At 61.1% G+C, this 21,370-nt stretch overlaps 7 protein-coding genes across 7 annotated transcripts; 2 read left to right on the top strand and 5 right to left on the bottom strand.

The window, feature by feature from the left end:
- Window positions 1-234: 234 nt before the first annotated feature.
- TIM54 (mitochondrial import inner membrane translocase subunit tim54) lies at window positions 235-1,839 on the bottom strand (the record flags this gene model as incomplete). The annotated part of the gene is made up of 2 exons (XM_069352182.1): window positions 235-1,278; window positions 1,315-1,839. The coding sequence occupies 2 exons, from the start codon at window positions 1,837-1,839 to the stop codon at window positions 235-237; spliced, it is 1,569 nt and encodes a 522-aa protein (XP_069209600.1).
- Window positions 1,840-2,040: 201 nt separating this feature from the next.
- Q8F55_003651 (uncharacterized protein) lies at window positions 2,041-3,769 on the bottom strand (the record flags this gene model as incomplete). Its single annotated transcript, XM_069352181.1, has 6 exons — window positions 2,041-2,127; window positions 2,165-2,643; window positions 2,681-3,058; window positions 3,096-3,384; window positions 3,423-3,523; window positions 3,571-3,769. The coding sequence occupies 6 exons, from the start codon at window positions 3,767-3,769 to the stop codon at window positions 2,041-2,043; spliced, it is 1,533 nt and encodes a 510-aa protein (XP_069209599.1).
- Window positions 3,770-4,222: 453 nt separating this feature from the next.
- Window positions 4,223-6,174, bottom strand: Q8F55_003650 (uncharacterized protein; the record flags this gene model as incomplete). Its single annotated transcript, XM_069352180.1, has 11 exons — window positions 4,223-4,480; window positions 4,530-4,619; window positions 4,668-4,755; window positions 4,804-4,846; window positions 4,891-5,090; window positions 5,141-5,312; window positions 5,364-5,529; window positions 5,649-5,854; window positions 5,898-5,961; window positions 6,017-6,079; window positions 6,151-6,174. The coding sequence occupies 11 exons, from the start codon at window positions 6,172-6,174 to the stop codon at window positions 4,223-4,225; spliced, it is 1,374 nt and encodes a 457-aa protein (XP_069209598.1).
- Window positions 6,175-9,815: 3,641 nt separating this feature from the next.
- On the top strand, window positions 9,816-10,798 carry Q8F55_003649 (uncharacterized protein; the record flags this gene model as incomplete). The annotated part of the gene is made up of 5 exons (XM_069352179.1): window positions 9,816-9,885; window positions 9,943-10,420; window positions 10,472-10,573; window positions 10,625-10,695; window positions 10,746-10,798. The coding sequence occupies 5 exons, from the start codon at window positions 9,816-9,818 to the stop codon at window positions 10,796-10,798; spliced, it is 774 nt and encodes a 257-aa protein (XP_069209597.1).
- Window positions 10,799-11,639: 841 nt separating this feature from the next.
- Window positions 11,640-12,365, top strand: Q8F55_003648 (uncharacterized protein; the record flags this gene model as incomplete). The annotated part of the gene is made up of 6 exons (XM_069352178.1): window positions 11,640-11,832; window positions 11,943-11,990; window positions 12,040-12,077; window positions 12,130-12,211; window positions 12,252-12,316; window positions 12,351-12,365. 6 exons carry the CDS (start codon window positions 11,640-11,642, stop codon window positions 12,363-12,365), a joined length of 441 nt encoding a protein of 146 aa, XP_069209596.1.
- A 1,456-nt stretch (window positions 12,366-13,821) lies between these two features.
- Q8F55_003647 (uncharacterized protein) lies at window positions 13,822-14,647 on the bottom strand (the record flags this gene model as incomplete). The annotated part of the gene is made up of 3 exons (XM_069352177.1): window positions 13,822-13,833; window positions 13,987-14,463; window positions 14,633-14,647. The coding sequence occupies 3 exons, from the start codon at window positions 14,645-14,647 to the stop codon at window positions 13,822-13,824; spliced, it is 504 nt and encodes a 167-aa protein (XP_069209595.1).
- A 613-nt stretch (window positions 14,648-15,260) lies between these two features.
- Window positions 15,261-20,972, bottom strand: Q8F55_003646 (uncharacterized protein; the record flags this gene model as incomplete). The annotated part of the gene is made up of 16 exons (XM_069352176.1): window positions 15,261-15,372; window positions 15,591-15,834; window positions 15,996-16,101; window positions 16,155-16,405; window positions 16,447-16,502; window positions 16,540-16,604; window positions 16,653-17,083; window positions 17,119-17,225; window positions 17,261-17,611; window positions 17,647-19,526; window positions 19,568-19,967; window positions 20,016-20,172; window positions 20,210-20,309; window positions 20,345-20,452; window positions 20,485-20,721; window positions 20,805-20,972. The coding sequence occupies 16 exons, from the start codon at window positions 20,970-20,972 to the stop codon at window positions 15,261-15,263; spliced, it is 4,773 nt and encodes a 1,590-aa protein (XP_069209594.1).
- Between the last annotated feature and the right edge of the window lie 398 nt (window positions 20,973-21,370).

Raw genomic sequence — 21,370 nt, 5'->3', positions numbered from 1 at the left:
ATTTAGCCTGACAACCCAGGATGCTGCTTCCTGTTGCCGAACCTAGCATCGCGTTGCAGTAGGCAGGAACCGAGTTCCAGTCGGTTCAGCACCAAAGCATGTGACATGTAGGCCTCCAACCATAGGGAATGCAGTCGTTTGTTCAGGCTCGGCTCGGCTCTACTCGGCTCGCGGTGCAAGAATGGTGCATGGTGCGTGATCTGATGTGAGAGAATGCTACTACTCGCCACCGTCCTAGTCCTTCTTCGAGGTGTCAAACACACGCAGCCAGCCGTTCCACTTGGGGTCCCAGGCGACGGGTGCCTCTGGGCGGACAATCTCAAAGCCCTCAATGGCGCCGAGCCACCTCAGCTCCTTCTTCCTCCGCTCCTCGCGCAGCGCATCCTCGGTCACGATGGGCTTGTCGCTCTTCTTCTCCTCGTCGGTCAGGCCGCGCTCGCCGCGGGCAAACTGGCGGGCCGACTCGAGGCGGGGCGCGAGGTCCTTGTAGTAGTCCTTGCGGGCCTGCTCGGTGCGCTCGGGGAGGCCCTCGTACCGGTTCTTGTAGTACGACTCGGCCTTTGTGTCAAAGTCGGTGTCGGGGGTGGGGCCCTCGCCGGGGGCGACAAACGGCCTGATCTCGTTGGTGAGCAGCGCGTAGGCGGCCTCGGCACCGGCCTGGACGCGCTTGCGCTCAGTGAACCAGTCGTAGATCATGAAGGGGATCTGCTTGAAGCCGAGGTGGTTGTGGAACGGGACGAGGAGGATGGGCGGCTGCGGGGGCAGCTGGTCGGGCGCGGCGTGCCACGCCTCGGGGATGACGGCCGGTGCGGGCGCCGCCGCGGGGACTGCGGGGGTGGGGGGCGGGCGGGAGAGGAAGGAAAGGTTGGTGTAGTTTGGCGTGGCGGGCGTGAGGGGTGCGGCCTCAGGCTCGGGCTCGGCAGGTGCGTCGGGGGCGGCCGTGACGGGCTCGTCAAACACACCGTCGTTCTTGATCGCGCGGTCAATCTCTTTCTCCCACACCCACTCGTTGACGCCGTTGTTGTACGCGAGGTGCAGGCCGGCGAGGTACTCCTTGAGCGAGGGGCGGCCGATGAGGATGGTACCGCCCTCGAGCTCGCGCTGGCGGACCGTCTCCGGCGAGAGCACACCGGGGAGGCTCAGCGTGGCGTCGGCCTCCTCGATGCCGAGCGCGACGCGCCGGTCGCGCACCGTCTTGGCGCGGACAATGCGCGCGATCGAGCCGTACAGCGGGGCATGCACCTGCTCGTAGTCGACGGCCGCGGCGACGAGGTACGGCTGAAATCAGTGAACATCCCACACGCCGCCACCCACCTTGACGTATTTGCGGAAGTAGCGCAGCGAGCGGTCCGTGTCGTCGTCCTCGGGGAAGCGGGCGCCGTACACCTTGACCTTGCGCGGGATGTCGAGGCTGCCCGACGTGGCCTGCTGCGCGAGGTACGACACCTTGTCAATGTACTCTTGCCTGATCTGCTTTGCCTTCTTGCGGTCATCGTAGTACAGGTACGAGAGGGTGCCGATGACTCCGAAAAAGATGGACCAGTTGCGCGACGGGAGCTTGGGCTTCCACAGCAGCACGGAGCGCGGGATACCCGTGTGCTCTAGGGCCGCGCGGAACCCATGCAAGGGCTGCGCCGGCGCCTTTGGAGGAAGTCCGGCGGTGCTGTTGGCGTGTGCGCCAGTGCCAGCGCTGGCGCCGGCCTTGGCTGTCGAAGCGGCCGCTTCAGCGGCCGCTGCAGGCGTGGTAGGGGTCGCCGCTGCTGATGATGATGTCGCTGGCGCACCGGTTGCTGGTGCTGATCCACTTTGCGGAGTGGACGGCGGTTGTTCGCTCGACATGGTGGATGGTCGAGATGCAAGAAAACGTCAAGCGGCGGCCCGAATTTTGGAGACCCGAATGAACCGTGCCTGGCCGACAGCCAAGTGGCACAAACCCGATAATGCACGAGAGAGACACGCGTTGCTCGACTATACACACTCGCTGTGCATGTGGGCTAACACTACAGCTATGGACATGGATGCGGATAAAGGCGAGCGATATCACCGGCGAGCGAATTGCTGGCGCTGGTGCTGCTGCTGATACAAGCGCGACTGGTGCTCGGCGTATGCGGCACTGTTCGGATCATGCTACTTCACGTCAGGCCAAGCCGAGGTGTGCGCTTACCTGTCCGTTCCTCGAGCCGTTGGTAGCGTATGATGATTGGACAGGCGCGTCCATCGACACTGGTGGTGGTCGCGGAACTCGAATGGGCTCGACCGGAGGCAGGTTTGGCTTCCTGTCCTCAACCTGTTGTCTTGATCGAAGACTGCCGGCTACGACCAACGGCCGATCTCTGCTGGGACCCATGTCGTTGTATGTTTCATCCTCTTCCTCCTCACGACGGCGCTTCTTCCTCCTGCGCTCCTCGCGCGCCGAATCGGCTTCCGTCTCCCACTCCTCGTATGCGGAGGCCTCCCCTGGCATCTTGGTCAAGGGGATGCTGTCCACATACTCCCAAAAGGTGTTGTAGACCTTGGTGTTGGCTCGGATGTCGACATGCTGGCTGCGGACAAACGCACGCATCTTCGAGATTTCGCGAGCAATACGCTTCAGAGACAGCGTGTACATCTTGGTGAAGATGACATAGGCGATGAACTGGAATTCTGTCACGTCAGCTAAAGTGGGTAAAGAAAGACTTACCGACTGGTGCCACTCGCTTGTCCGTGTCGCCGAATGCCGTCTCGTAGTGTTCAACTGCAATCTCGTTGAACATGCCAAGCGCCATCTCCACCTTCTTTTTGAAGCCTCGCTCGGGCTCATCCATTCGTAGGAGGAAGTTGTGTTCAGTTCCAGCTGTAGGATGGAGTCCAGACTTGTTCTCGAACGCAAGCATGACAAAGGCACAGACGTTTTGGAACGGTTTCCCTCGGCTCACGTCGAAGTTCGGGAGATGCGATGCCAGGGCGCCTTCTGTCGTGACGTATTTCTTCTGAAGCTCTGTGATCCACGCACTCCAGGGGCCTCCGAGAGCCTGCAACTTCTCCGGCGCACTCAGAGCCATTCCGAGTTGCACTCGCTCTGAAAGCGTTAGCCCCTGCGACTGCGTGTCACTCACGGAAAATGTCGCGCTGCTTGTCCGAGTCGATATTGTCGTACTCGACAACCTGGAGAGCGATGTTGTCGAACTTGCGCTTCAACCCAGCTGGGAGAAGCTGGCCACCTTTCTGGCCCGTGCCATACTTCGCGTACCAGAACTTTTCGCCGTTGGCTCCCTTGAAAGGAATCTGGCCCTTCATAAACTGGAGGATCGACGTGCATCGCTGCTTTCCGTCGATGCAGACGCGGATCTCCTCTCCATCTTCGTTGTCTTGAATGGCGAAGATGACCGGTGGGACGTAGTAGTTCTGCAGTGTCAGATCTAACCCCAAGTCCTACGACTTACAAAAAAGAGAGACTGGATGAGTCCGACCATCTTGGTCTGTGACCAGACAACGTCTCGTTGGTACTCGGGGCTCAGCTGAACCTGTCCAAACTCGATAAGCTCTTGGGAATGTGAGTGATAGATGTCAGGAGCTGGGTTTCACACTCACCGTAGAGCTGTCTAAGGTTGACCGTCTTGAAGCGTGGCTCGCTGAGCTGCCCCTTCAAGACTGTAGCCGCATCCAGCTTCTTGCCGTCGGGCTTGACGTCCTCGTCGTCATCGTCATCCGACAGGATTTCGTCGAGCTCATTGTCGTCGAGGTCGCACAGGTTTTGATTCTCTGCGTCCCTGCGGTTGGTGCGGCTCATGGCTGTGGGATAGCGAGCTGCCGAAGGGGTGGATGGTACGAGGATTCAACGCAAGAAGGATGTCCAAATCCAAAAGTCGGTGTTGTGTGAGGAGGAGAATGAAGTGAGCGCCGAGCGACCGAGTGAGCCAGACCAGACAAGTCAGTCGGTGGCTTGAGAGGTGAGTGTGTTGTGACAGTTACCGGGTCCGGCGGAATCAAATACTCGACCCGGTGGCGACAATGCCGATTCCCACTCACCCAGTATGACGTCCATTGTATGCCGCTGTCTCGTCTGCGGCAACAGTCAAAAGTCCACACCACTCTTGTGGTTGAGTTGTTGCATGACGCCATTGTTGTACAACGCCTATTGTAATGATCCTCTTCGAGCCCGTAGCCAGAACGCCCGCGGCACATGATACCACTCCCATCCTCCATCGTCAAAAGCCTTTCGTTTCCGAGGCAAGAGATTGACTTATTCGTCGTCATCGTCGTCGTCAGACATGCTCTCCTTGAGCATCTCGAGCAACTCGTGTGCCTCTGACAGTTGAGCATTGAGGATTGCTTGGCCCTCGGGGATGCTACCGTCGTCGGCAAGGAACTTGCCGTCCTTGCGCAGCTGATCGATCTGATGCAGCGCCAGGTGGTAGGGGTAGAGATCCCGAGGGCTGTATGGTCCGCCGTACTTGAGCACCTCGTTCAGACACTTCTTGATGGTCGACAGCTTGTTGGCCTAGCAGTTGTCAGGACACACTCGACAAGTAGCTCTCGTGTCAACTTACGACAGGCATCAGCTCCTCCGAGATGGGCTCCGATTCAGACATGAGGCGGAAGATGAGGCCGTAACAACGACGCAGCAGGTAGAGCAGGACCTGAACCCTCGTCAGTCATGATGTTCTCTCTTCATTGAAGAGACCCACGTATTGTCCCTCCGCCTTGTTGCCGGCGGCGTCAACAAACTTGCCGTCCACTCGCATAGAGTCGATTTCGCGCAGAGCCACAGAGTAGCTGGGGAAGTCAGCACACACACCACATGTCTTCAACACGGCGACCCACTTGTACAGGTCGGTCTCTCGCAGAGTCCATCGGTGCGTCAAGGCTGTGTTGTCAGAATGACTCAAGACGATCGACGGTCAGACTTACTGAGTTGCTCCAGCTGCTGCTTGATCTGGGTGAGACGCTCCCAGATGGGCTTGAGAGGTGGAGTGACATCCACCTCAGCCTCGCGGGCCTTGACATCCTGCACAATTTCGAAACATGAGTCGAGCAGACCACTCAGGAGAGCCTGGCCCTCTGGTACAGAGGAGCCTCCGGGGCCCAAGAACTGGCCATCAACACGCTTCCTGGTGTGTCGTTAGCACGGCCGCGTGTCTTTGGCAGTCAAGTCACTTACGAATCAATCTTGCGCAGCTCCTCAACAATGGGCTTGAACTCGGCCTTGTTGACCTTGGGCTCGGTGGCAAGCGCCATAAGCTGCTTACGAAGCAGCACCAGTCTGTTGTGGATAGGGACAAGCTCGACAGACAAGACGGACAGAGAGTCGATCAACTTGTCCACGATGGCCTCTGACGGGTGTGAGCGGGGACTTTGTGTTCATCGTCGACCTGTTTACTCACCAGTTCCCTGAAGCTTGTACGACATGTACTTGAGCACCTGCTCATTGTGTCGTCCGTCCTGGCGGTCGTTTTCGATAATCTTCTTGAGCTGGTTGAGGCGCTCCTTGAATCCCTGCAGGTAGGCTTCGGTGTATACCCCAGATTCGTTCATGTGGTTAAGGATTTGCTGATATGTCAGCTGGTGTTGCAGGACAGCTGCGGGCAGATGCCGCCCGCTGCGAGCCGCTCGCGGCTCCGGCCTTTCGGCCAACCTCCACAGCGCTCGTAGGGCCTAATGAAACTCACACGCATGCTGGCAATCTGACAGTACACCGCTGGTGACTCTCGGGTCTTGCCGACGGCAAGGAAGAAGAGGCTGACCAGGGAGAAGACGTCGGCGATGATGGTGTCGACACGGTTGGGCTCCGGGTGGAAAGGAGCGGGCGAGTTGCTCGAGTTCGAGTTAAGAGCCGGTTGAGAATGCTCATCACGGATAGAGTTGAGCTTGGCAACTGACAGGTGTCAACAAAGATCGCAACAGTCAGCTCGACCCACCTTGCTTGACAATCTGGTTGTAGATGGACATGACATCTTGGGCACGGATGAACTTGGTCGTGTCCTGATAAGAGGGGTCAGTCTCGGGACATGGTGGGGCTAATCGAAGACGTGCGCACCTTTTTCAGAGCTGTAAGACGGTTTCGAATGTTGATGACCGATTCGAGGACAGGAAGCTCCTCCTGCAGAGAATTGTGGTTAGAAATCTAGTCGATTATCCATCGGGTGTGATGGGGGTGGAGCGGGGGCTCACCTGGGGCACCATGTTGGAGGCCATGGTGTGCAAACGATGAGATCAACGCTGATTGCAAACGCGTGAAAGATGAATGACCGTTGACGTGTGGGAGGTTGTCAAGAGAGGGAAGGGGAAGGAGGGCAGCAAGTGGTGTGCTCTCCAGTAATGTTGAGTGCCAAGCCGAAGAGTACCGGCCGATAGGGAATCGAACGTTATAGATCACCGAAGCCCGAGGGGGATTGGAGCTGTGATGGATGACGCAGGCGGGGTGTAGTGGTGGCCGCAGTGCACAGAGGAGACGAGATGGCGAGTGCAAGAGGGAGAGAGGTGTATGTGGGGTTGCAGCCGCCGTAGGTGAATGGTGGAATGATTAAATGTGTGATGGGCAGAGTTAAACTTGAGTGATCCGGCCAGCCAGCCAGCCAGGGAAGGGGAGGGGAAGGAAGGTGGAGGCAACAGATATTGCTGGCAACGGCAGTATTGATGGGAAAGAAGTTGGAGGCCACGTAAAGTGGACGCGCGAATCGTTCCTGCGTACCATGCAAGCGGCAGCGGCGGCGGCGGAAGGAGGAGGCGCAGGCCGAGCCAAAGCCGACCGCCGACCGTCGCCGCCCGACTCGACCTATGTAAAGCACTCTGTCCGAGTCGATACATGAAGGTGGCGGCACCGCCGTTGTGATAAATGCGGATACCGACGACTTGTAAATTGACCACTGTCAGGAACTTGCAGCTTGATCCCAACGACGTCAACGAGGGATTCCAACTCTTTGCCGCCGCCCTTGCTCTGCTTTGCTCTGTGCGTCGCGGCCAGGCTGCGCCTGCGCCCCGCACACTGCGGAGGAGGGAGGAGGGCGATTACCCCCTGTAGCGCCCGCGCCTCGTCACTGTAGCCCGTCCGCCCGCCCGCCCGCCCGCCCGCAACAAACGACAAAGGCATACTCGTCACATCAAAGGGTCTTGATGGGCCCAGAACCCGAGTCAGCAAAATGCACGCCTAGTCAGCGGCGGGGCAGGAAGGCGCCCATGGGATTACGCGTGCCTAACACACTTCCTTTCTTGCCCATCCTCCTCTCCCACACGCAACTCCCGCCTCCTCACTCGATGTCCGCAAGGATCTGCTGCTTGCTGCCTTTCCATTCACCGCAACGGCCGACGACGTTTGTTTCAAATCTGCAGTTGTTGACAGGCGGTAACGTATCAAGCAAGGCCTTGTTTCCGACAGCTGCCACACGCACGTCCCTTGGCCGCGGAATCAAATGCCAAGTTTCGATCGCTCCACCATGCCCGCTCGCCTGCGACTTGCGACTTGGAACGACCAGAGGCGTGGCCCGGCGGCCATGTTTCAAAGCATTCAATCCCAACTGGCCTGGCCAACTTGGGCCAGAGCGTGCCAGAAATGCACACAAACAATCAACCCCTATGGCCAGCTGGACTTGCTTACTGGGAAAGGCAGGCGCAGATCCCGTAGCGATTCAATACGGTACACGCAGCCTGTTGCCTTTAATAGGCCTGACACTGGACGGGAGGTGGGATGCATGGGGACGCCTCAAAGACGTCAGAGCAAGTAGCAGGAGCAGCCCAAACACCACACACTGCAGCCACATGCCAGTTCGCTGCCCGCCCGCCCGCCCGCCCGCCCGCCGCAGTCCTCCCTGCCTTGCTGCGACGCATGACGTTGCAGGGCCTTGTCCAGGTAGAATCGCGTCAGAGCAAGAGGTTAAAAACGCCGTGAAACGCCGACATCCTGCGATCTGTCTTGGGCGAGATGCCTCGTCGACTTGGGCCACGTCGAACAGGGAAGACGCCAAAGGTCAGGGAGGTGCAAGCCGTGTAGACTCTGCTCTCGCCCGCCGGCGGGCGGATTCTAGGCAGGGTTGTTTCCCTGAGGATTGGCTGCTGCATGCCCCTTAGAGTTCGGCACCACGCCGGTGTGGTCTTGTGCCTTCAGACAGTCTGCCGGAGCCGCAGCCACAGCCGCAGCCTCCGCCCCTTGGCCTGACTGGGCCGGCCAGTAGACTACCTCTTGTTTACCCCGGCGCGCGCGCGTGCCCAGGTTGAGCCTCCCTCCCTGGATGCAATACCAGTCGTGTGTAAGGTCAATGGCGGTAGGTTTGTTTGGCTGGGCAGAGGCAGGGTGACCGGCCCAACAAGGCAGCCAGGCAGCCAGACGGCCAGCCAGGTCCAGCAGGCCCTTTTAGCGCGCGCACAATCCCTCGCTGCTCCTGCGCTCCTGGCCCTCTGGCTCCCTTCCCTCGTGCCAGTTTGCGCCCCCCCCGTTTACCCTCACTCGCTCTCCCGCCGCCCAGTCCCAGGCTTCTCTGGCCCTGCTCCCCCTCCCTCGCCTCTACCCACCCAGCCAAGCGTCAGCACACCTACAGCCCAGCCAGCCAGCCAGCCGGCCAGCCAGCCAAAGCAGCAGTTCACCCCCCACCCCGCACGCGCGCGCCAGCGAGTCCAACCAACCCGCCAGCCAACCAACCGAACCGACCTCCCCCCCCTCGACGGCCCCCTCATTCCCCCCTCCTTCCCTTCGCCTCCGCCCCGTCACCCCCCCCCCTCGACGACCGACACCACCCATCCACCCACCCACCCACCCAACCGCGCCCACACCCACACGCACCCACCCACCCACCACCACACCACACCACCCACCCACCCACCGCCCGCCGCCCCTCACACCCCCCCCCGCCCCGCTTCCTTTACCTTCCATTCCTACACTCAACAACTTATACATCCATCCACCCCTCCTCTCATCCTCTTCACCCCTCTAGCCCTCTCGTGAGTCTCAACCACCCCCCCCAATACTCCTTCCCTGCCCACCACCCGCATCCACGTCGCGCGGCACGACACCGACAATGGCACGTCGCCCCAAGACCGCGCCTAGCGCTGGTCGTCGACGGCGAATCACCCCGTGGCGAATCACGGCGCGTCACCGCCTTGTCGAGCACGCCGTATCCCACGCGCCGTCGTGCATCCAACATGCCTTTGCGCGGCCTGTTACGCACGCTTGGTGCGCATGGCTGTGTGCATGGTTCGCGCAGCGGGATTTGTCGTCCATCCTATCCGTTGTCACTCATTTCCCCCCTTCCCCCCACCCCCCATCACTCTGCCCGCGCGACAACTCCCAAACGTTCGCCCCCCAACCCATTCAAGTGCCAGTACTAACCGCGATTCTTCTCTTATCGTTGTCCAATCACTCGTCAAACTACCATCCATTGCCCTCTTCTGCAATTGCAACACTACGACACTCTTTCATTCAACAAAACAGTCTTCTTTATCACCGTGAGTGGATTCCTGGGTCGACGTGACGTGTCCAAGCCTGGGTCAAGGCGCGCGGTTGGAGGATGGCACCGACAGACGGTCAACGCGCGTTGGTCGCGCGCTATGCGCGTGAAAGGCATCCTCTGCTACCCAAACCCGACTCATACACCCCCTACCCGGCCAAACCTGGCCCCCGTCTAAGCGGGAAGGGGGCGAGCTCGACCTGACCCACACTCACAACGCGTGGGAAGCAACCGTTCAAGGCTCCTTTCTTCTCGTGTGCTGTCACCGCCCTACACATTCCCCAGTCCCCCATTCGTGGATGTTTGCTGACACTCTTTTGTTCACTTTGCGCCTGGATGCTGCTTTAACTCGCTCTCCACGCCCTTGCATCGCCTTTCACCCATTCGTCAACCTCGCAGATGTCCACTGTTTCGCGTGAAGACTCTGTCTACCTTGCCAAGCTTGCTGAGCAGGCTGAGCGGTACGAGGGTGAGTTTATCAGTCTTACTCGCTCGAGAGACACGCGTGACTGACGCGTCCTCGCAGAGATGGTCGAGAACATGAAGGCCGTCGCCTCGTCCGACAAGGAGCTGACCGTTGAGGAGCGCAACCTCCTCTCGGTCGCCTACAAGAACGTCATTGGTGCTCGCCGTGCCTCGTGGCGCATCGTCTCCTCCATCGAGCAGAAGGAGGAGTCGAAGGGCAACTCGGCCCAGGTCTCCATGATCAAGAACTACCGGGAGAAGATCGAGGCCGAGCTCGCCAAGATCTGCCAGGACATCCTCGACGTCCTCGAGAAGCACCTCATCCCCTCGGCCGCCTCGGGAGAGTCGAAGGTCTTCTACCACAAGATGATGGGTGACTACCACCGCTACCTCGCCGAGTTCGCCACTGGCGACAAGAGGAAGGACTCTGCCGACAAGTCCCTTGAGGCCTACAAGGCCGCTTCGGACGTTGCCGTCACCGAGCTCCCCCCTACGCACCCCATCCGCCTTGGTCTTGCGCTCAACTTCTCGGTCTTCTAGTGCGTGTTTTTTGGGCGTGGTCTCAACCCGCAGACAACTAACAAGTGTAGCTACGAGATCCTCAACAGCCCAGACCGCGCTTGCCACCTCGCCAAGCAGGCCTTCGACGACGCCATCGCCGAGCTCGACACCCTCTCGGAGGAGTCCTACAAGTGAGCACTGCTTTGCTCTGTTGAATGTTCTTGGCACTAACGCCTTCCCAGGGACTCGACCCTCATCATGCAGCTCCTCCGTGACAACCTCACCCTCTGGACTTCGGACATGCAGGACAACGGTGAGTAGAGTCAAGAGTGCCCCCACAAGTCCAGTACTAACTTGTTTTAGCTGAGGACGTCAAGAAGGAGGACGAGGCCAAGGAGGAGGCCCCCGCCGCCTAAATGAGAGAGCATATACGACGAGACCCAGCAACCAGCATCCCTTGGGACAACCTCGATCCCCCATTGGTTTTCCCTCCGCATTTGTCTCAAGTGGCTCAGTCGCCGTCCCGTTACCCGTGGTGTTTTCTTATTTCGTCGTTCCCCCTCTCCTTCCCCTCAGTCGCTGCAGCCCAATGAATACTATTTCAGAGAGCGCTGGGCCTCCGCCCATCTAACTTAATGAACTCTAGTCGTTAGGAGAGCTGCTGAGGTGATAATGCCACTGTTAAGAAACGCAGCATTGGTGGAGCACTGGCTGCAATGGGTCATTGACCAAGGAGGGTGATGAGCAGCAAGTGTATCGACGTTGTGGTCGTGGTCGCGTGCGAGTTGGTAACGGGCGCCACGCCACGTATGTCACGGGTGCTGGCTGCTGCAGCTGCGGTTTCAGCTCGTTGTGGTAGCCGGGTTGCTCGTGCTGTAAACCACGACCTCTGCATGTGTTTCAGACGGCGCGGCGGCTTGACTGCACATGACGAGGGCTTAGCAACAATGATCAGAACCCGGATGCAGAGTCGGAGCAACCGCCACTGACCGAGTTGAACGCGATGTCTGGGTGGGTGGCCAAGAGATTCGATCAGCACCTGGACATGGACAAACAGAAATTTCCGTCCCTCGTCTTGGCCACCATCAACAATCATCTCTGTGCATTCACAACAATAACAACTCAATCGCTCACCGACAGCAGTACTGAGCGCACCGGCCCTCCGCACGCTCCCCGCCAGGCCTCGCAACGACCGGCCAACACGGCCGCCTTCCTCGAGCACTTTGTCAACACCACACCATCGCACCCCACCCGACAATGTCCACACCAGCCTCGCCCCGCGCCGGCGACCACGAGACCCTCGCGACTGACGCGCGGCCCGTCACCTCGGCCACTATCACGGTGCGCGTGATCAAGAGCTTTCCGTTCCGCACGACCAAGAACCTCGTCCTCAAGGAGCTCGACCTGAGCGTCACGACGGTCGGCCACCTCGCCGAGCTGTGCCGCGAGGGTGAGTCGCGGGGCTGTCGAGGTGCCCGAGGTGCCTCACATGTGCGGGCTGCGTGGGAGGGTGGAAAGGAGCAGCCTGGCACAGGTGAACACAGCGGCTGACACCTGCAGCGATCAAGACCCAGCCCGGGTTCAAGTACTACCGCAGCGTGCAACTTGGTGGGTTGGCTGTTCATGTCCTTGAAATCAGCTAGCTGACGAACCGCAGACACGCTCAAGAAGTACACGGTCGCCCACGGCCACAAGGTGGGTTTGCGTTCGCGGCGACGCCAGTGGCCACGCCGTGCTCACCCGCCAGACCCAGAACCTCATCATCAACCTCGACCACGACGACTGGATCCTGAGCGACCCGCACCAGACGCTCGCGAACGCGGGCTTCGGTGGGTTTAACTTCACGTCACGACCCAGCTGACGCCGCAGAGAACGAGACCGAGGTGTCCTTCTTCAACCGCGCCGACTACGAGGCGTTCAAGAGCCACCCCGAGGTATGTGGCGGCTGTGAGCTCGCTGACATGGCAGACAAAGTGGGACTAGGCGCGGGGGTGTTGTCATTGGGTTTATGGTTATCATCGCATCTGTACCGTGCATCACACATGCATTACTGGGCATTGGGTGGGTGGCGCTGCACGTGGCTGGCGACGCCGGGCCAAGCTCGCGACGAGCGAGGCGGTGGCACGCATGGGCACGGGACGCGAAGGCTAGCGAGGCCGCATTCCGCGGCGGCAGTCTCGCGTCGCCGTGGCCGTGGCCGTATCGCCACGTTCGCGGCAGCCCATGGACAAAGCAGCAGTCAGACGCCATGAGCAGCAGTGCCACCGAACGCGGATGCATGCCGCCAGGGGCCAGGCGGCACCGTCATCGTCGTCATAGCGACGTACCCGTGTGGCGAGTGGGCACCGGAGCCTCGAATGCGGGCGTGCGTCACCCGCCCGTGGTCGGCGTGGCGGTCGACCAGGTCGACCAGGCCGCGTCGGGGCTGCAACGGTGCCAGCGAGCTCGCGGCGACGGGCGACCGACTGAGGCGTGGTGGGCCTGGGCGTGGGCAGAGGCGCGGAGCGGGGGCGAGCGCACTTGGCTCGAGTGTTGGCCGCTGTGAAGGCGACAGAGGGGCGGGCGGCGCCGCCGCGTGCCCTCGCTCGCCCTCTGCAGTGAGTGTACGACCGACTCGTGGCATCGCCCAGTCGCTCGCTCACCACCCCGGCGGCCCGACAAGCGCCCGTGTCGGTGCTGACACTGCCGCTGGGCCACGCGAGCGAGCCGCGCGCGGGGTGTCGCGAGGCTCTCGTGGCTCTCCTGCGCGGCGTCACGAGCCTCTCTCGGTACCCGCCGGCGGGTCGGGCACACGCGCCTGCGTCCGAGTCGCGAGGCCGTTTGGGCCGACCTCGACGGTGGCCCTGCTGGCTGGCGGCGCGACCGCGGCGGCCTCTTGCTGCTTGCTTGCTCGCCGCGACATCGGTGGCCGCCGCCTGCCCGCCACCTCTCCAAGCTGCCATTTTTCAACCTGCACCTGCCACCTGCTGCTGCCATCTGCGCACCAGTTATAGCGCCGGTGGACCGGCTGCAACGTAGCGCACGTCTCGCCGCTTCCGGCGCCGGCGCCGGCGTCGGCGGCTCGCCCACATCCGCGACAGCACTAGCCAGCCGTGTGGGGCAACACGAGCTCAATTGCACTAGCCTCGCTCGGTCAGTCGTCGTCGTCGTTCCCCACCCCCACCCCTCCGCCACAAGTCATACGACACACTGCTTCTTCCTTCATTTCTTCTTGCTACTACACTACAGCTACTTGACACACAGTTCTGGGGCAGGATGGGTGGCCTCTAACACGTCAAGAGGGACCAGTATATGACACTTGGATGCGATTACGTTGGAGTTTCAGTTGCGACTGCTTGGATGGAGTGATGAATGGATTGGGGTGGGGGAGGGGGGCAAAGCCGGGCCGTTGCAGTCACAGCGGCCGCTGTTCCTTGCTTCGGTGCGGCAGAGCCCGTGCTTAGTTGGTCTGCTGTGGCCCAGAGTCAGCGATCCGTGCACAGGAAGGCAAGGCAACGCGGGGCCGCCGATCAGGTGACGACGTGACTACGAGGGAGGGTATGCACAGGCCGCGTGGCCTCTACCTTGCTTCATCGTCGTCGTCGTCGTCACCAATAACACTCACAGCCGAGAATCCAGCCTTGGTGCGGAGAGGCGAGGTCGAGAGCACCGAGCTGTTGGTGGGCGACTGGGCCACACCGTACGAGGTACGGGCGATCGAGGCGAGGTCGACGCCGTTCTGCTTGAGGCCACCCTCGCGGTAGCGGAGGGCGGCCTCGCGCTCCTCGTCCGTGACCTGCGAGAGGCGGCGCTGGCCAGTGGCAATGGGGCGGGCGTTGGTCGAGCCGAGCTCGGCGAGCTCGGCCGAGTCCTCAGTGTCGGCCGACTGCGTCTCTTCGGCAGCGTCCTTGGTCACGTCGTCGTCCTCAAACATGGCCGTCTCGAGGCGCGCATCCATGTCGCCCTGGTACTCGAGGTTCTCCTCCTCGGCAAAGCTGCCCCAGTTGTGGACGCCGGCACCGCCCTTGCGCTCCATCTCAGACTTGTTGAGGCCGGCGCGCGAGTGGCGGTCCTTGAGGACAGCAGCCGGGTAGTTGTTACGCTGTGGTGGGGAACGTGGGGGACGTGGGTGGGTGGATGGATGGGTGGGGAATAGTCGTCAGCGACGTTGCTCGTGTGATTGCTCCGACGTGGACGGGGTCGTGTCGGACGACCGCCCGCCCTGGTCTACCGGCTAACAGCCTGGGGTGGAGCGCCGGGGGGAGACTCACCTCGGTCCTAGTCATCTTGGGCGGATATAGTTGATGGGGTTGGTAGAGCTAGGCTCGGGGTTAAGTGTGCTTGTGGGTGGGGAGTGTGTGGTTGTGTGGTGGTTGTACTTGCTGAAGGATCAGAAGTGGTGGAGAGACGAGTCGATGGGGGGTGGGAGGGGGTGGCTTTATACTTTGGTGGGGATGGAGGGGGGAGGGGGGTGTCGCTTGGATTGGTTGGGCCACGACGAGTGGGGTGAGATCGCAGTACGGTGGCCAGGTTGTCTGGTCAGGTCTGGTCAGGTGGGTGGGCCTGATACCTTGCGACGCAGCAAGTCGATGGCATCAGCTCGAGTCGCATTGCCGAGGCCGTCCGGTCACGAGGCCAAACACGTCAGTGGCACTTTACCCCAGCCTGCGCGACTTCGACTCAATCACAATGCGGGGTAAGAGCGCTTACATTGACGTCACCCAGTGTGGCTTACCCTGCACTGCAACAATCTCGCATTTTCTAATCCCAAATACTAATCCCAATTACAAACAAGCAGTGCAGGGTAACACGCAGCATCAAAACCAAATCACACCATCGGTTATCATGGATCACTCGTCTCACCGTGCTAACACTTGAATTGGCAGCAGCAGCCAGCTCCTAGTCCCGGTGGAGCCACTTCCAACGAGACACCCGTGTGGCACTTGCACCCTCCTCCTCTTGAATGTTGTGCTCGCGCACAATCGCCAGAAAGGCTGTCTCTGTCGATGCTCTGGGGCGAACTGTCAGCACCCGCCATGTCGCCTCGGCCGCTCTCTGCCCGGACTGGCCGGCCCCCTTGTTCTAACCCTGGACACGCCCCTGGAGACCCCACTCAGGAAACGGGGAGCACCACACTGGCCAACCCAACGGACGGCCCATGCGCGGACGGACGTCGTCGAGTCGAGCCACCTCGCTTGGCCATCGCATCGACCCCCACGGCCCACTCACTCGTGCAGCGTCATCTCCGATAGGCCCAGTTTGAGTTGTCCGCCTGCCAGAACATTCAGCAGCTCGCCAAGCTCGTCCTCCCTGACACCAGGGACCGAGATACGCGTCGCAGTGCCAACACTACGATTGGCGCCCTCAAAGCCGTTGCTATGCAAGTATGCGAGCGTAGAGTCGATGTGGTTGGCCCCGACGTGCACCTCGTACGTTGCGTAGCGCGATTTGAGCCCAGCAGGGGTTCCGACAGCTGTGCATCGGCGTCAGCGGCACTCATGCCAATCGGCGGAGACGGCGCGGAGACGGCGTCCAATGATCGCCGGTCCGGGCCGGCTCGAACGCGGTGCACCCGGTCACGTCCGACCACCAATCACCAGTGCCGCCGGCAGCGGCAGACACTCGTCGACTTACCGAGCATCTTGGAAGCCAGGATGCCGATGCGTGACGCAAGTGCATCGACCTCCTCCATTGAATGTGTCGTCATGACCACAGCGCGATCGCGGGTCAGGGCGGCCAGCTGTGGCGGTCAGTAATCGCGGCCAGTTCCCGTGGCCCACGCGCCGCACGCACCGTCGTCCACGCCTCGCGCTTGCTGAACGGATCTACGCCGCTCGAGAACTCGTCAATCAGGACCACGGGTGGGTCGCCAATCAGGGCGATGGCAAGCAGCAGTTTGCGCTGGTTTCCGCCCGACAGCGACGTCGCCAACTCGTCAGCTTTCGGTGCGAGACCGGAAGCGGCGAGCAGTGCGTCAATGTCCGACCGGAGAGGCTTGGACGGGACGCCCTTGAGACGGCCGTACAGCCACAAGTGTTGCCGCACTGGAGCGTGAGCACCGAGGTGGGACGACGGCGGAACATACCGGTCAACAGCGAGTCGATTGCATTGACTTGTGGGCATACTCCCAGAGCCGCGCGTCTGGGCGAGTCAGTTCGGCCGCGACATTTGTGCTTACGCCTTGTTGCGCTGTTTTGTGATTGAGTGCTGCGTGACCATGACATCGCCTTGAGTAGGTAGGAGCTGGTGCGAGGTGAGCAAGATCACGCCGCTCATCACCACACAACTTACTACACCACGGATACACGCCAGAGCAGTAGTCTTGCCTGCGCCGTTCGGGCCGAGGAGCGCAAAGGTGTCTCCGCTGTCCACACCAAACGACACATTGTCGACCGCCAGCTTGCGCGTGCCGTGGAACTTCTTGCTGAGAGCGCGCACGACGAGCGCGTCACTAGGACTCCGTTCAACGCGCTCCTTCTCTTCAATGACGTCCTCGGGTGTGCCTTCGCTCGTCCCGCCCTTCAATCGGCGGCGGAACAGGGCGGGGATCGGGGCTCCAGAGTCGACCCACACGAGGATGCAGAAGCACACCACCGACTGCATGATCAGGTAGAGGATCGGGCCGCCAAACTGCAGGATGTCGCCGTAGGGCTTGCTTGTTTGCGCACCGAGGCCGTCACACAAGAGGCCAAAGACGTTGAGTGAGACAAGGATGGCGCGCACTAGGTGTTCAGCTTTGTCGTCTCGTGGCACCCACTGATGTTTGGCGTAGGATTGATGAGCGCGATCGTAAAGTGGCAGATGGTCATGTGGTCTGTGGCATTCACACTTCGGTCGTATGTGAGGATGAGGAGGTACATTGCACTGGGGGGTCAGCTGAGCCACCGACCGCCACTCACAGGTAGAGGAGCATAATGAGAACGTTCAGGCCTGCCACGATGGCCCAGCTCGCGAGCGGAGAGCTGAGGAACAGCGCAAAGAGGTAGGCCCACAAGCTCCCCGCCACGCCGTAGAGGACGAAGCAGAGCCAAACCAGCCCGAGGGCATTGAACTGGTTGACCGCCGTAGCAAACACGATAGTAATGATGGTCGCGACGAATACGATCAACGGCATCTCGAAAAGGATGTGCCCGAGCCACAGGGCAACAGGGTTGGCGCCGTTCGAGTACTGGTTTGCGCGGACGTTTGACGAGCGCTCCGAGGTGGGGAAGACGACGGCAAAGGCTGGCCAGAACGCGATGCCGATGCCGCTGGCATGTTAGAAGGGCCACTTACAAATACTTACAAGAATCCGATCCACTTGAACACCTGGGCCGTGCTGGCGAAGCTCGGTGCCGGGATCCACTGGAAGTTGAGGTTGATCCTGAAGGCGTTGGCGGCCGGCCGGAGCTGCTGGTACACGCTGTTCGAGAAGAGGTTTAGCGCCGACAGGCCCTTCATTCTCAGCGGCGTGCTTTCGAACGCGACGAGCTGGTTCGTGCTGGGGAGAGCAGTGAGAGAGAGGCCTCCGAATGTCTGGTTCTTGATGTTGTTGGTGATGGTGCTGACCAGTGTGGCGTTCGAGTCGACGCGCTTGACGAAGGGGAGCGACGAGTTGGTCCAGTTACCCAGCACGGCGTCGCCGACACTGAGCAGGGGAGGGGTATATCGATACGGATACAGGCTCTGCGGGTAGGAAAGGCGTTGGAGAATCTCGACTTCGACTTCGTTTTCGCACGTCTGTACCCTGTCCTTCATGAAGAAGAGGGGGACGCAAGAGAACCCGATGACAAGGATCACGCCGATGACCGTGAGCAGCCACGACCGTCGGAGCACCATGAGTCGCTTGAGGAAGATTGTGCCAGCGCCGCGGAGTGTTGCGCGCAGCCAGTTTCCGTGGTTCGACGGCGTCAGGGCGACGGCCTGGGTATGGTGCCCAGAGTCGATAGGCAATGTGGCCAGCTTTCCTTCCTCGATGTCTTTCTCAGTCGATGAGCTCTGAATGTCGTCTTTCTCGAGGGCAGGAGTGCCCAACTTGCTGTCCTTCTCGACCACAGGTGTGCCCGACTTTGACTGGGTTTTGGACAGCCGGGTTGTCTTGGGGCTGAGGACTTGGGCGTCTGGATCAAAGTCGCCGGCGTTGAGATCAAGGAACACTTCTTCGAGGGACCCCGAGCCGACTTGGTACTTGACGTCCACTCCGCGATTCCGCTCAGCTTGGAGTGAGGAGACGAGCGAGATGACTGGTTCGAGATCGTTGGAGCCCGTCATGAAGAGGTGCTTGCCCTTGACGGATCCGACCGAGAAAGCAGGGAACGACGCTTTGAGCTGCTTGACGAAAGCTGTGTCGGCAGTGTCGTCAACGGCGACAGTGATACCGCGGCCAAGCTTGGTCTTGAGGCCAACGGGGTTGTCGATGGCCAGGAGCTTTCCGGGTTGTCTCAGGATAGCGACAGTGTCGCCGAGATGGTCTGCCTCGTCGAGGAAGTGCGTGGTGAGGATGATTGTGGCGTGGCCTCTGTTGGCTGTAATCAGCCTCCATATGGCGCGGCGGGAAAGCGGGTCGAGCCCAGAGGATATCTCGTCGAGGAGTAAGAGGTTTGACCCGCCAGCGATGGCACAGGCGAGCTGGAGCTTGCGTTTCTGCCCGCCACTGAGGTTCTTGGACAGGGCGGCCGTCTTGGCCTCGAGGTCACACCGCTTCAGCAGCTCGCGGTCGTCCTCTTGCTCCTTGTCGAGGCCCTTTACTGCGCGCCACAGCGCCACGTGCTGCACACACGTGAGCTCGTTCCATAGCACGTCCTTCTGGGACGCGACGCCAATGTGCTGGTCGACCCCGTACTCGATGGTGCCGGAGGACAGGCTGATAAGGCGGGCCACAGCGTTCAGAGTGGTCGACTTTGCCGAGCCGTTGCGGCCAAGCAGGCAGAAGACGCCGCCGCGTGGCACATCAAACGATAGGTCTTCGATGGCCACGACGCCCTTCTTGCGGCCAATATTGTACCACCGCGTGTCGTACGTCTTGCTGATATGGCTGAGGCGCACAGCGACGTCGGATGGAAGGGGTTCTGCCTCTGCGGTCTTCTTGCGGCCGAATATTCCCCACCGACTCTTCCTCGTCGAATGCGAGTCGTAAATCCTGCGCTCGAGCCACACGGCGATGAGAGGGAAGAGGAAAATGTCGACCTGAAGAGTTGTCAGCCGGGCTTGCGGCCACGCCAACCCACAATCGCTATGATCAAAAGGGCGAGGATAGGGGCGTCGCGGCTCGGGCTTCGGCGGGTGATGCTCAAGGCACGCTTGGCGAGCTCGAACGACGCCATGCCCTTGAGTGTGAAGACGAAGAATGTGGGAGGGAAAATGAGGGCAAAGACGAGCTGTGTAGCGGCCTTTGAGCCGATGATCTGGCCGACGATTGCGGTGAGAATGGCGCCAAACGTCGCAGTCACGGCGGCCAGCGTCGGCGCCTTGCCAAACGGCACGGCGACGAGGAACGTCCAGCTCGCGAGGCTGAGCCCAGTGATGACGAACACGACGATAAACAGGCCCATGTTGGTGTGCTTGAAGATCTGGGTCTGGTACGTGGCGGCCATGATGATCCACGCGGCGAGGTACGCGGCGGAGACACTGAGGTGCCACGAGCTGGGATGAGCTGTACCAGCCGCATCAACTCACAATACACGCGCACTCGTGAGACAGCCCTGCGCGTTCAGGTGCGCCGTGAGCGAGTTGGCGCGCTCGTACGCTATGCTCCCGGGCAGGTGGTACACTATTGGCAGGAAGCCGAGGAAGAAGGCGAGGACGAGGAGGCCGCGAATGCCACGGAGGTAGGCTGGGGTCAGCTGGCCAGTGCAGTGCAGCACACTCACACATCCTCTGCCGCTCCGTGTTGTCCTTGTTCGTCGCGGTCGTGTATCCCCACTGGAGGGGCGGGTCGGGCATCGTCCCCGTCGTCTGGTTGATAAACGCCTGCGCGTCAGCGTCGGACCCCGCCTCACACGCACGCTCTCAATCGCCCACTGGAGGGGGAGGTACCTGCTCATCGTGTCGTCGCGCGAGATGTCGTCGACGTTGACCATGGCGAGGCCAAAGTCGCCGCGGATCGTGTAGTTCTGCCGTCAGCGTCGCCAGCCCCCACACCCACGAGCAGCCCGCGCTCATAGTCGACCGAGTCGAAGACGACGGCCGCGAAGCAGTCGCTCAGCTGGTTAAAGTTCTCGGGGCAGTGCTCGGCGACCCCGTCGACAGAGGGCACGCGCACCACGTCCCCGTGGACCCCGGCGCCGGCCAGCACCGTGTCCATGAGCGTGAAGGCCGGGTCGTTGGCCGGCGGAACCCAGACGAGCCGGTGGCCGAGCAGGTCGGGCGGGATGCGCTGGAGCTGCGCGACGTGTCCGGGGCCATACGTGCCGCGGTTGGTGAAGAATTGCTGCTGTCAGCGCGGCAGCACTCCAAACAACCCACCTGCGCCTTGGAGAAGAAGACGGCATACGCTATCGGCACGAGCAGGCAGCGCACGACGTTGGTGATGGGGTACGCGGCGAGGATGAGCCTGGAGTCAGTGGGGCCACGGCGGCGCGCGCACCAGTTCTTCCTGCACAGCGCGGCGAACTGCCGCCAGAAGAGGCTCATGGTAGGTGGTCGCGATGGGGGCGAGATGGGCGAGTTGGCATGGGCGTGATAAGCTGGCCGATGGTGTCGGCTCGCTCGGTAGCTGCACGGCCCTCGGTGGCCTGGGATCTTGCTGCGGCGCTCGAGTCGCTGCGGAGTGCTCGGCGCGCTCTGCTCGGTGCGTCGTGATCTGGCAGTAAGGCTGTCGGCTCCGTTCTTGGCGGTGCTTGGCCGGCGAATGGGTGGGTGTGACAGTGCGATGGTGCGATGCGGTGGCCTAGGCTGTCTGTCAGCGCTCGTTGTCTATGGGGCCCGGAGAGAGGGCTCGCTGCTCACTCTGCAGCGTCGCCGACGTAGACTTGCCCAGCAGCGCCAAAGATTTCGTCCCAACTTCCCAAGAGATGGTTGGGAATGTTGAC

This window comes from Vanrija albida (genome assembly GCF_041260175.1).
Source record: "Vanrija albida strain AlHP1 chromosome Unknown contig_3, whole genome shotgun sequence".
NCBI classification, from domain to species: domain Eukaryota; kingdom Fungi; phylum Basidiomycota; class Tremellomycetes; order Trichosporonales; family Trichosporonaceae; genus Vanrija; species Vanrija albida.
This window is presented reverse-complemented; position numbering and strand designations above follow the sequence as displayed.